General features: G+C 36.3%; 1 protein-coding gene across 4 annotated transcripts in view; it reads right to left on the bottom strand.

The window, feature by feature from the left end:
• Window positions 1-14195, bottom strand: part of Nckap1 (NCK associated protein 1) — a 95550-nt gene that overhangs the window by 14280 nt on the left and 67075 nt on the right. For all 4 annotated transcript variants that reach the window (XM_070019576.1, XM_070019574.1, XM_070019579.1 and 1 more), the window contains 3 exons: window positions 8909-9002; window positions 1377-1459; window positions 876-956 (listed from right to left, as the gene is read on the bottom strand). In XM_070019576.1, the coding sequence (XP_069875677.1) occupies window positions 876-956; window positions 1377-1459; window positions 8909-9002 (258 nt within the window). The remainder of the gene's footprint in view (window positions 1-875; window positions 957-1376; window positions 1460-8908; window positions 9003-14195) is intronic.

Below are 14195 nucleotides of genomic sequence, written 5' to 3'. Positions count from 1 at the left end.
TCAGTAAGTCTTCAAAGCAAAAACTATGGGCTCACATGAAGCTGTCCATCTTCTACCTTATATTCATTAATTAATATTAGCTAGGCATGGTAGTACATATCTTCAATTCCCGGACTTAGAATATGGAGGCATAAAGATTGAGAATTTTAAGCTGCCTGGGCTACATAGCAAGTTCCAAGGCCAACTTGGGCTACATAGTGAGACTATGTCCCAAGCATCAAAATAAAACAAAAAAGATACTAAGAAGGGCTGGGAGGGTGGCTCAGTGGTAGAGCACTTGCCTTGCATGCATGAGGCCCTGGGTTCGATTCCTCAGCATCATATAAGCAGAAAAGCTTGAAGTAGAGCTGTGGCTCAAGTGGTAGAGTGCTAGCCTTAAGCTGAAGAGCTGAGGGACAGCGCCCAGGCCCAGAATTTCAAGCCCCATGACTAACAAAAACAAAAAAAAAGATACTAAAGAAGACAGCCTATAAGTAACATCTTTTACAGGGAGGTGATACAGTGGTAGCACACTTGTGGAACATACACAAGCTCTGGGTTCAATCTTAAATACTCAACACTGTGAAACAAACAAACAAAAAACAGAGTAGATGTATTTAAAACAACTCTCCTTTCACTGGCTCAGCTTTCTCATTCTGCCTTATGACTAAGTATCAATAGGTATGAATTTAAGTAAAACAAGACTAATTTTTCACTAGCTTTACTGACTGCCTTAACAGTACTTTGATGCTACACATTCAAAAGATAAAATTTTAAAGACTACCATGGTAATTCTAAAAAGAGAAATATTAAAGCTGTTTAGGTTTTATTTCATATATAGTTTAAATACTTTAGTTAAGAACCAGTAAAAATCCAAATAGAACTTATATTATTACCTTCATATCAGTTTCCCTTGGAATGTGATCTTTGAAATCTTCAATTGAACTTACAAGAAAAGGAATGTGATAGGATAGGACCTATACAAGACAACAAATAAAAACAGAGTTTTAAATGGTGACCTCTAAATACATGAAATATTACCATTTGAGGAGTTCTGGTTTTTGAAAAATTATTTACTTGTTATTTTTCTAAAGGACCACACACACGAAAATGGAATGGATTCAATGTTAAACTGAGTATAGGTCAAATGTAAAATTATTAATAAATAACAAAATTGAAAAAATAGTAAGTAACAGGGTAAGCTATATCCTCCAAATTTCAATATCAAAAGGGAAATAATAAGCTTAATTTTATTTTCATAACTTAAAAAACAAAATCTTAATTACATTACTGCCAATTGTGATTTTAAGAAACTAAAAGGGGTTATGTGAACATATATATATATGATATATATATATATATATTATATATTATATGTACTTGTAATGGTTTCTTACATCTCTAAGTGCTTCTTGTGCCAATGACCGGAAGGATAAAATTACACCAATTATTGTCATCCTCTTCAAGACACTGTCAACAGCTATATTTGTAGAAAGGGGAGAAGAGAAGGAAAAAGTATGAAATGGATTGTTTCTTAACCTTGAAGAAAACTCGTGAAGTCATATAAAATTTTCATGATAAAAGACATGACTAATGCCAATTTGATCAATACATGGTTAATATTTAATCTAATTAGAAATTAAAGTAATTGTAGTTTATTAATTCACATATTTATACACACACATATATATAAAATACTTCATCCTTATAAATGGGTTAGATGGCTCAGGATCTGGAAATCATCAAACCTGTAAGTCAGCTCTAGAAAAATGGTAGAGGTAGTCAAAGAACAAGAAATTAGTGAAAAAAAAGAAGACTATCAGACTGAGTAAGAGTTAAATTCTCTCAAATGGCTTAGGGATTTTGAGAGACTAAAATTTTAAGTTATTGTGGGCTTAGGACACACTGAAATTCAAGAAGCTTTGGCAGGCCCAGGTTACTGAAACTTACCAATGGATTTGATCACTTACATACTGATTAGAGCATATTATTTCAAAGATTACTAAGCATTTAATATTCAAACTGGGTTAACAAAATCCAGGCAGATTAGGACTAGAAGGGACAATACTTTCATTCTTTATAAAGCTAAGCAATTATTAAAGGCATTTATATAAATGGGATATAAATGGGATAATGATTTGAGACTTCAAGTTGCAAACTATATTAATGGGCTGTTAAATCAACTAACAGATTACATTAGTTGAGAGAAAAATAAATATATGCATATATTTATTTGTACACACACAATCAATTTCTAGAAAGAGGTATATAGGAAACTGTTAGTTATAGCTACTCGGTGAAGAAGAATGGAGAGGCATGTTACTTCTTGCATAGCTGTTTAACCTCTGATCATAAGCAACCTTTTATTAAATCAAACAGGAATAATATGAACTAAAATGTGATGAAAATTTAAAAACAAAGTGACATAAGGCATGAGTACATTATAAATTCCACATATGCAAAATCAGCCTTATTAATCTTTTTTATCTATTTATAGTACTCAAGAGTGACCAATTACCAGAAGATTAGCAGATGTTTAAGGAAATGATGACATATGACTAAGTAAGTTGTTGTTAACCAAAAATGAAATAAAATTAATTTTTTTTCTAAGAAAATGTCATCCAAGTTGAGTATAAAGGCAGAGTACAGCTGGGCATTGGTGGCTCACGCCTGTAATCCTAGCTACTCAGGAGGCTGAGATCTGAGGATCATGGTTCAAAGCCAGCCCGGACAGGAGAGTCCGTGAGACTCTTATCTCCAATAAACCACTCAAAAACCAGAAGTGGCACTGTGGCTCAAGGGGTAGAGCACTCACCTTGAGCTGAAGAGTGCAGGGATAGCGCCCAAGCCCAGAGTTGAGTTCAAGCCCCATGACCAACCAAAAAAAAAAAAAAAAAAAAAAAGGAAGAGTACAAAGAGAAAACCATTCTACGCCACAAACCGAAACAATAACAAAACCCATGAAAGGGAATGACAGGCCAGGCCCAGCACTGGTGGCTCATGTCTATAATCCTAGCTACTCAGGAGGCTGAGATCATGGTTTCCCTGGCAGGAAAGTCCATGAGACTGTTATCTCCAATTAACAACTAAAGGGACAACTAAAGAGTAGTGAGTGTCTCAAGTAGCAGAGCCTGGAACCAACATAAAAGAATGTCACCCAGGGCTGGGAAGGTGGCTCAGTGGTAAGAGCGCTTGCCTTGCATGCCTGAAGCCCTGGGTTCGATTCCTCAGCACCACATAAGCAAAAAAAAAAAAAAAAAAAAACGCCAGAAGTGGTGCTGTGGCTCAAGTGGTAGGGCGCTAGCCTTGAGCTGAAGAGCTGAGGGACAGCACCCAGGCCCAGAGTTCAGGCCCCACGACCCAAAAAAAAAAAGAATGTCACCAAGAATTTAAAAGTGGAGAAACTATCTCCCACAACCACATTAAAAGTTCTAAAAAAAAAACTTTAGAGGAAGCAATCTGCTTCATTTGTTATTTATTAGATTATTTACCAATCTATATGACCACTGATATGCCCTCATTTCTCATAATTTCCATTAGTTCCTAAGGAACTAATACTACCTAGTATAGGGCCTGGGGCCAGGAGAGCAACAGGTAATGGAGGAAAGGGAGGAAAATAATAGCTAAATGTGAGATTAATCTAAAAATGTCTTGCTCATGAGTTAATAGTAGTCTTCTTTTTCTTTTTTTTTTTCTTGCCAGTTCTAGAGCTTGAACTCAGGGCGTAGGCATTGTCCCTGAGCTTCTTTTGCTCAAAACTAGCACTCTACCACTTGAACCACAATTCCACTTCCAGCTCTTTGTTTAGGTGGTACTGAGGAATCGAACCCAGGCCTTCATGCATGCTGGGCAAGGACTCTACCACTGAACCACCTTCCCGGCCCTTAATAATATTCTTTAAGCAATGAAGTTGTCCAGTGTTTTTGAATTATATGGTTATATAACAACAGATGTTTAAACTTTTGACTGAATAAGGCCAAGTTAGAAAGGAAAACTGGAAGCATATTTAGAACAAACCCATGAGTATTGTTCGCACACAAACACACAACAAGAGCCATAGGAATGGAAAGCAACAGATTTGAGGTATTACATTTAGGAGGTAAGATCTAAAGCAAGAGTTGTGAACCCAAATGTAAAGTGAAGTAAACTGGGTGACGGACACTAAATAGTTCTTGTGGGGCAAGTCATTGCAATGCAGAAAGTATTGTGTAGGTTTTTTAGAAGTCATAAGTTTGGATCTTTTTTTTAGGTGTGAAAAAAAAATTTTAGGTGTGAATAACAGGAAGTGGAAACATATTGAGAGGGGGTATACAAACAGAGGGAGGAAGACTGAATAAATATAGTGAACACAATGTACACTACATAAAAAATTAAACTAGGTAACTAGAGGGTAGGAATGTGGAGAAGGTGGGAGAATGATGGAAGGAAGGGGTAACATTAATCAAAATGTATTGCATTCATAACCTGACTTAAGGAACTAAAATCTCTTTGTACAACTACTTTAATAATATTAGTAATAGTAATAATAAAATAAAATAAAAGCCAAAATAGCAACAATAGCACCTTGCATAGGACTAAATAAAGTCTTCCTTTAAACCACAGGTGACCCACAAATTTGAAAACTTTCATCTACAGGACATAGCTACTACCTGAGGAATGTAAGGAAATGAAGAATGAGAAGAGAAATGATATGGTTAATAATTGAAAAAAAAAAAACCAAGCCCTTTCTCTCCACCTATTTGAACCTACTCCCCTCCCCATGACAGAACATTTTTCCATTGCAGAGATCATATCAATTATCTGTGAATCATACATTTGAAAACGTCTAATACTTTGTTCCTTTAACTGGCTTATTAGACAGACATAAGTTGTTGGATTCTATCACCATAGTTCACAAGTCAGTACATTTTGGGTGAGGCACAATAATCTGTGTTCTTAACCAGATCCTAGTTGGTAATGTTGCTTACTGCTGCTAGTTCTTGGATCATACTTAAGAGACACATGGTCAAACTATCACTTGGTATGTAAACATACACAGAGAATTAAGGCTCAGCATTAATTTAAAACTTAAGGTTAAAGATTCACTGGTAAATAAGATGGAATAAAATTTACTAAATAGAATTTTAGAGCAAAAATAAAAGAATGAGAAAATCTCAAACTGGCACTACATAAAAGATTAGCCAACAAAAACAAGACAAGTTGCTCAAATTTGTAATCCTAGCTACTTGGGAGACAGAGATGGGGAACTACAGATGAAGGCTAGTAGGTGAAAAGAATTTAATGAAACTCTCAACCATATACCTGATATCCAAGCTACCAAAGCTGAAAGAGCACAATGGTTAGAAGCATTGATACACTGTCATCCCCAGTGACAAAGGTGTGTACAAGTAAAAGGATAACAGCATAAAGTAAAACCTCTACCTGGAAAATAAACAATGCAAAAATGAACCAGAGGTATGCCTTAAGTGGTAGAGTACCTGGATATCAAGTGGAAGGCCCTGAATTCAACCCAGAACTGAAGAAAAAAAAAAAAAGACTATGGTTACAGATAGAAGTTTTGGTGTTTTGATTTGGTAAATGAAGAGAATAAACCTTTACTGATGAAATTTGCTAGTCCAGAATAAGTCAAATACTGTACTTGACGATATTCAGGAAAGTAGAGGCATCATGGATTCATTAAGTTAAGATAAGAATTTCAGGACAGAGACATAGGAAAAAAAAGATGTGGTTATTCTCTGAGAAGTGTTTCAGAATTCTAGGTATTTCTGTGGAAGTAGTTTTAGCAAAGTATTGCTACAGTAAAGTCTCTGGAACAAACTGTAGGTGGTGGAAGGAAGGCAAAGTCAATGGAATGAGTTTTAAAAAGGAAGAATTGTAGGATGGAACTAAAAAATAATGGTTGTGAATCAAGGGGACAAAATAAAATGAAGAACTTAGTTCCAAAATTAAGGAGTGTAAGAGATTATACAGGAAGGAGAAAGAACATTATGAAACTTGCTCAAGTCACACCGGAAGCCCTGGAAATGAAAATAAATTCCAGAATATATTTGGTGTTTGTGAAACTGGACTCCTATAAAAACACAAGACATCTGTGTGGATGAAGAAAACACAAGAAAGAGATTAAAAAAATGGCATTTTGTATACACATCAACTGCAAAGAATAGTCACTACTGAGTAAGTTACTCTCTCATTTGAATCGTTTCCTTTCTCTAAAATACACACCAGATGTATAACATGTGTACACCGTTATATGTTATAGACTGTGATAGACAATTTGCTCCAGGAAAGTTAGAATGAATGAACTTGTGACTTTAAATGAGCATCATTATTCCACAATACTGTGAAATTCAGGAAATTATGTAATCACTTAATCACAATCAAAAAAAAAAAAGAAAGAACCTTGGGGAAGGTAGGGAGGGAAAAAGGATGGTAGGGGGAAAACAATGGAGGGGGTAACAATGCTCATTACCTTACTCAAGTAACTGTAACCCTCTGTATAGTATCTTTACAATAAAAATAAATAAATAAATTAAATTAAATTAAAAAATAAAATAAAATACACACCAGAAAAAAGATTTGATAAATTATATTTAAAAACAAATTTGGAAAATGAACTATACGAGCTGTGGGTGGAAATGGGAGGGAAAAACTGGGAGAGAGCAAGGGAAAGGGTAACATTGTCCAAAAAAAAAATGTATTCATTACCTGACTTATGTAACTAACTCCTCTATACATCACCTTTATAATAACAACAAACTTAAAAAACAAATTATGTAAATATGTGCAATAAAGATTCAATAATTTAGATTTTGTTTTGGTATATCTTAAGGTCGTAAGTCATCAGTGTTACACTAAAAATTCAAGTAAGCAGAGTTTAGATAAAAGATCTTGCACTTTGCCTTGAAAATCTGCAAATTCTCTTTGGAAGTTTAACCAAGTCCATTTTGTTCAACTATACAAACAAGAGAGTTAATAAAGCATTTAAACATTTCAATGTATTTTCAACTTGGTTCTATCTAGAAGGTTCAGGCACAAGATTGCTATTACTAGGAAAATAGGGGTAAGGCTGGTAAGGCGAAAACCTGACTTAAAAATGAGGAAAACCATCTGAAACATAAGAAATATAAAGAGGGCTGGGAAGTTGGCTCAGTGGTAGAGTGCTTGCCTTGCATGCATAAGGCCCTGGGTTTGATTCCTCAGCACCACATAAGCAAAAAGAAAAAACCCGGAAGTGGCGCTGTGACTCAAGTGGTAGAGTGCTAGCCTTGAGCTGAAGAGCTGAAGGACAGTGCCTAGGCCCAGAGGTCAGGCCCCATGACCGGACCCAAATAAAAAATAAAAATAAAAAGAAATATAAAGAAAAATGACCAGAAAATATAAAGACAGTAAAAATACATAAGACTTTAAAATTGATTTATTTATCCATACTGTTCTTCTCTACAATATCCAGCCAATATTATTTCTTTTTTTTTTTCACTTTATTCTTAATGCAGGTGTTCTAGAAGTTGATCTTTAGTATATTTTAACTTTGTGCTCCTTAGTTGTTTTGTTTTTGCAAATTACTGGGCCTTGAACTCAAGGTGTCATACTTGCCAGGCATGCCCTCTACTGCTTGAGCCACAAACTCCAGCCCTTTTTATTCTGGTTGTTTTTTCAGGTAGGTCTCTTCCCAAGCCACCTAGTCTGAAATACTATTTATTTTCCCCACCATAGCTGGGATGACAAACACATCTCACCAAGCCCAGCTTTTGTTTTGTTTTGTGTTTGTTTTTGTTGTTGTGAGATAAGGTCTCACAAGCTTTTTGCCTGGACTCATCTCAACCAGCATTCCTCCTAATTTCCACCTTCCAATTAGCTAGGATTACAGGGTAAGTCACAGTGCCTAGGTCAGCTGATGATGATTATTTTTATTAGTGTTGGATTTGAACTCTAGGTTGAACATATTTCAAGCATGCACACTACCATTGGACTATTCCTTCATCCCCAAAGATTATTTTTTACTTGGGAAAATAAGCCTTTTCCTTACCTTGCAATGTAAAGAAGGTTTTATTCAGAATTTCACTCATTTTTTAGTGTTGGAAGAATTTTAAAGTAATCAATAAAGTATATCCCCCAAAATCAATTTCAAAAAGGTATTTGAAGCAGATTTTAAGTTACTTGCTCAGACTTCTATGAAACCAAATCATTTAACAACACTGATAGAGAAGCCAGACATAAATTTTCTAAAGACCTTGCTAGTTTAGGTTTGGAGGCTGAAGTAGGAGACTACTAAGAGACAGGAAAAAATTTTCCAAGGTAATGGACCTATTCACTATCTTGATTGTGCCAACAGTTATACAGATGTATACGCCTGTCAGTAAAAAAAAAAAAAAATTCCTGCCAGTCCTGCGGCTTGAACTCAGGGCCTGGGCACTGTCCCTGAGTTTCTTTTGCTCAAGGCTAGCACTCTACTACTTGAGCTACAGTGCCACTTTCAGCTTTTCCTGTTTATGTGGTACCGAGGACTTGAACTCAGGGCTCTATGCATATTAAGCAAGCGCTATACCACAAAGACACGTTCACAGCCCTAAAACACATTATTAAATGTATTTCATTATATGGAAATTATACCTCAATAGAGTAGATGTTTACAAAGTTAAAGGATCAGAAACAAATTCTACTTTACTCTAAATTAATGTAACTTACCATCTATTGGGTTCAAGAACTAACTGATAATGACTTTTCATTAAAATAACTCACACATTAAAAAATTCATAAACATGTTTTATATTTTGTATAGATCCTCTGATGGCAAAAATGTTTTGGTTCTTGTCATACAACAGAGTATAGTTTTAAAATATACTGTTTGAATTTATGTTACAAATCTTGGGCAAAAGTTAAATACAGAGTGCCAACATCGTATTTAGAAAATGTAGTATGAGTTGCTCACATGATAATCTTTTAAAGAGTGCAGCCATCTGGTCTGGTTTATCAAAGCTGGTCCTCATTTGTGTTAGAACATCAACATTCTCCACCACCAGTTTCTGAAAAGAAAAGAAAGATCTTTGATCAGGGACAGACTTTCCGTGTTGAGACAAGAACATGCATGAAAATGACAATATGGAAAGTAAGAAACTCAAGCCATGAGATCCAGATGCTATATTTTTTTTTCAATAAAAGAATCATAAATAATTTATACAGGAATATTTTTTATCAGTTTTTTAAATCAATGAAGTAGAAGAATAAAAAAAATCATCTTATGCTTAGATATAGAACATTAACAATAATAAAAAGCAGACACTAGAGTGAACATATAAAGAGCATCACATTCTAAAATAAAAGAACTGCTAAAGCTAAAAGTAGCCAACAAAACAGTCTACAGTATGTCTTTAGACAATGAGTATATTACCAGATACATACAAAGAGAGAATAATTTGTTGGGGGATGGCACCACTTGACAAAGATTTCATTAAAGCCATGTTTCCAGCAAAAATTATAACATGGATATGTAAACTATCTAGTTTTCTTCAGGAACCACCAGGAAAACAAAAGAGAAAAGAAAGAAGAGATACATATAGCAGAGGAAAATAAAGAACAGCTGTTCAAGGAAAGTGTAACTCAATAAAAAAATGTTTTTCTTAAAAGCAGCACTGGATGAGCAAATCTGATTAAAAGTTTTAACTAAAATAAATAGAATTTCATTTTGACAGAGATAAGCCTAGACAGTTTGCTTAGCTAGAAGGAAAATGAATTAGACATTGTACTTACACTGCTACTGGTACTACCACAACTAAGTTCATCATTAGCACACTTTCCTAGTTATGTCACATTTCTGAGCTCTATAAAGTTCTTTTTAAATCAGAATTTTCTTTAGTATATTAATAATGGCATTAGGCCTTTACTATACATTATAATCATCTAGGGAACTGTGTCCAAAAAAGAAAATATGTATGTATATGTTATGTGTCTATCTCTAGACTTCATATCTCAATATCTCCCCTTCAACTATAACCTAAAGGCTCTCTATGCATTTAAAGTCTCTAATTTAATATGATGATAGAATAAAAACAATAATTGCATAAACTACCTATGTAATAATAATTTTTAACAAAATAAGACATATCAAGTGAAACAAAAAGGAATGCTTAAATTTTTTTTTTTTTTTTACAATTGATACACCTGCCGGGCGCTGGTGGCTCACGCCTGTAATCCTAGCTACTCAGGAGGCTGAGATCTGAGGATCGCGGTTCAAAGCCAGCCCGGGCAGGAAAGACCATGAGACTCCTATCTCCAATAAACGACCAGAAAACCAGAAGTGGTGCTGTAGCTCAAGTGGTAGAGCGCTCGCCTTGAGCTGAAGAGCTGAGGGACAGCGCCCAGGCCCAGAGTTCAAGCCCCACGACCGACAAAAACAAAAAAAACAAAAAAAAACAATTGATACACCTTTAATTTTACAATCTTTTCAGAAGCAGCTCTCTACAAATTCAAAGAAAGTAAAGACATATAAGTAAGTGCAGTGTGATGAATAGGAGACAGCTCAATGGGTGAGCACTAGCCTAGTTATTTTGGTTTGGTTTGTCCCAACAAGCTCATGTGTGAAGGTTTTTTTTTTTTTTTTAATTTTTTTATTGTAAAGATACTATACAGAGGGTTACAGTTACATGAGTGAGGTAATGAGTACACTTCCTCTTGAACATTGTTACCCCCTCTATTGTTTTCCCCCTACCATCCCCTCCCTCCCTCCCTTCCCCGAGGTTCTTTTTTTTTTTTTTTTTGATTGTGATTAAGTGATTACTTAATTTCCGGAAATTCACAGTATTGTGGAATAATGATGCTCATTTAAAGTCACAAGTTCATTCTAACTTTCCTGGAGCAAATTGTCTATCACAGTCTGTAATATATAACCGTGCTCACATGTTATATACCATATATGTGATCAGCAGCATGGGGATATTTGGTAGTGGTTCAACCAGATGAGTGGGAGTTCTTTGTTTCTTAAGTCCTGTTAGTTTTGTCATATCACCTAACATTTTGGATTTAGCATCCACTTATCAGGGAGACCATGTACTGTTTGTCTCTTCGTTCTTGGCTTACCTCGCTCAACATGATTCCTTCTAGCTCCATCCATTTCCCTGCAAATGCCATTATTTTGTCATTTCTAATGGCTGCATAATATTCCATTGTGTGTTAAAAAGAAAATATTAACCTCCTAACATACATTTAGGTCATGCCTGTAATCCTAGCTACTCAGGAGGCTGAGATCTGAGGATTGAGGTTCAGCCAGGGCTGAGACTCTTAATCTCCAATTAACCACCAGAAAACTGGAAGTGGCACTGTGGCTCAAGAGCTGAAAGACAGTACCCAGGCCTAGAGTTCAAGCCCCACGACTGACAGACAAAAAAAAAAAAAAAGATCCTATGAAGAACTAGAATTGATCTGCAAAATGCCAAAATAATTCTTTTGACAAGACTGGAAGAAGAAACTGACTTAAAAGCTACAACTCCAAAATAAACAATCAAAAAGTTTTTGTAGGAAAGAAGACTGGCTGTTTTTTCCTCCAGAAAGTAATAAACGTGTTTCACCAGGAGCACACATGTATAGTGTTGGCTTTGTTTGACACAAACATCAAAAATAAATAAGTTCTGCTTTTTCATGGTTCTGCATTTTTGGAGAGGGGAGGTTTTACAAATTTACTAACTGAAACAATTCCTCAGCTAAAACAGAAACTAATTAAGCTCACTTTTAAGATAAAAAGAAGCTGCTACATGATATTTAAACATTAAAATAATAATAAAAGGAAAGCCGGGCGCTGGTGGCTCATGCCTGTAATCCTAGCTACTCAGGAGGCTGAGATCTGAGGATCTCGGTTCAAAGCCAGCCCAGGCAGGAGAGACTGTGAGACTCCTATCTCCAATAAACCACCAGAAAACCGGAAGTGGCGCTGTAGCTCAAGTGGTAGAGCGCTCGCCTTGAGCTGAAGAGCTGAGGGACAGCGCCCAGGCCCAGAGTTCAAGCCCCACGACCGACCAAAAAAAAATAAAAATAAAAATAAAAAAATAAAAGGAAAACAAATATGTCACAGAGTAATCTTTTTTTTTTGGGGGGGGGGGGGGAGGTCCGGTCATGGGGCCTGAACTCTGGGCCTGGGCGCTGTCCCTCAGCTCTTCAGCTCAAGGCTAGCGCTCTACCACTTGAGCCACAGTGCCACTTCTGGCTTTCTTCTTTTTGCTTATGTGGTGCTGAGGAATCGAACCCAGGGCCTTAGGCATGCAAGGCAAGCACTCTACCACTGAGCCACCTTCCCAGCCCATCACACAGAGTAATCTTAAAAATGTAAATTTCCTCAAGCTCTTTACTAATTTCAGAAAGTCTAAAGTGTCTTAGAAGTACCTAAATCCTCTGCTGAAGCAAGTATGAGCTATCAACTTGCCAGTTATTTTATATATTTAAAAAAGAATAAATTTTCATCCCATTTTCTGAAATTTTTCCTTTCAGGATTTTGCCTTTCAGAAATGTTTCCACTTTGTGGCTATAAATGTCCCTAAAATTCAGCTCCTTTCAAAGGTTCACTGAAGTCAAGGAGGGAAAAAAAGGCATAAGCCTACAATGAAAAGGAATCAACACTGTAAACAAGGCCTAATAAGGGATAGTTGTACTAGATTAGCAAGTACCAGGCACAGGAGATACAGAATATCTTGTAAAACATACAGAAAAGTTAATTCAGGTCTCAGGATACAGGAAAGGATAAGAAACTGAAGGCAGTAACATAGAAAGAAGGATGAAAAGAGGATTGTTATGATATGTCTATATGGGGAGTGAGTTGCATAGCCACTGCCTCTTCATTTTAAGAAGCATTTGTCAACAAGGAAGGCTCTGAACACAGAAACAGAGGTGGCAAGAGATAGAATAACTTAAGAAACATGGTGTACCACAAACCAGGCCACACGGAAAGCTACCAGCACAACCATGTTCATCACAGCATTCTTTACAACAGCTAAGATAGAGAATCAACCCAGCCCCTCAGTGGACCAATGGATCAAGAAATTGGTATATATACATAATGGAATTCTATGCTTCCACGTGAAATAATGACACTGCCCATTCGTAAGGAAATGGAAAGACTTGGAAAAGTAAGCCAGACCAAAAGAAACATAGGCTGCATGGTTCCCTGCTTTTGTAATAATTAGAACGTGCCAATAAAAGTATAAGTAAACAAAAAAAACTATACTTGGACATGATTAAACAGCACTCTAAACATTTACACAGTGAGAACTAGGAAGGGCTCAACAGCTATGTGCATATGACCATATAAAATAATGCTTATCAGTTCTCCTTCTCACTCTCCCTCCCTTTGGTTTATTCTCCTTTGTCCCTGTTTTTGATTTCTGTACCCTTTGTCTTGTATATGAGTTTATCTGATTTGTGAAGGGAAAGTACAGGAACAGTGGGAAAAAGGGTGAACCAATTCAGCAGTGATACTTACTAGACATTATATTGGAAATGAACTATACAGCTTGGGAGGAAGAAGGGGTTGGAAGAGGAAAAACAGGGAGAAAATGAAGGAGGGGGCAACACAAAAAGAAATGTACTTTCATTACCTGACATGTAACTGTAACCCCTTTGTACATCATCTTTACAATAAAAATTTTTAAAAATTAAAAAAAAATTGTAAAACATTGAGTAATTCCAAGTAATTAAATTCTTAGGACTAATTATTCTGCTTTGAAGACCCTAAATGATGAAAACACAATGTCAGAAATGTGAGGACTACATATGCAGCCTTTCAAGAATGCTAATATTTAGGTTGGGAGCAGTAGTTCATATCTGTAATCCTAGCTATTTAGAAGCAGAGATCAAAAAAGTGCAAGGTTCAAGGCTAAGCTGGGCAAAACATTAGCCAGATCTCATTCCAATCAAGCATTAGTAGCATACTCCCAGCTACAAGGAAGTCTGTAGACAGAAAGATTATGGTCTGAGGTTAACCTTAAGTAGATAAAGCAAGACCCTACTTAAAAAATAACTAAAGCCAGGGCTGGGAAGGTGGCTCAGTGGTAGAGCGCCTGCCTTGCATGCCTGAGGCCCTGGGTTCGATTCCTCAGCACCACATAAGCAAAAAGAAAAAATGCCGGAAGTGGCGCTGTGGCTCAAGTGGTAGAGCGCTAGCCTTGAGCTGAAGAGCTGAGGGACAGCACCCAGGCCCAGAGTTCAGGCCCAAAGACCGGACCCCCCCCCCCAAA

The sequence above is a fragment of the Dipodomys merriami genome, unplaced genomic scaffold (genome assembly GCF_024711535.1).
Source record: "Dipodomys merriami isolate MVZ:Mamm:240054 unplaced genomic scaffold, mDipMer1.0.p SCAF_1, whole genome shotgun sequence".
In the NCBI taxonomy this organism is placed as follows: domain Eukaryota; kingdom Metazoa; phylum Chordata; class Mammalia; order Rodentia; family Heteromyidae; genus Dipodomys; species Dipodomys merriami.
Note: the sequence above shows the minus strand (reverse complement) of the source record. Positions and strands in the feature narration are given on the sequence as shown.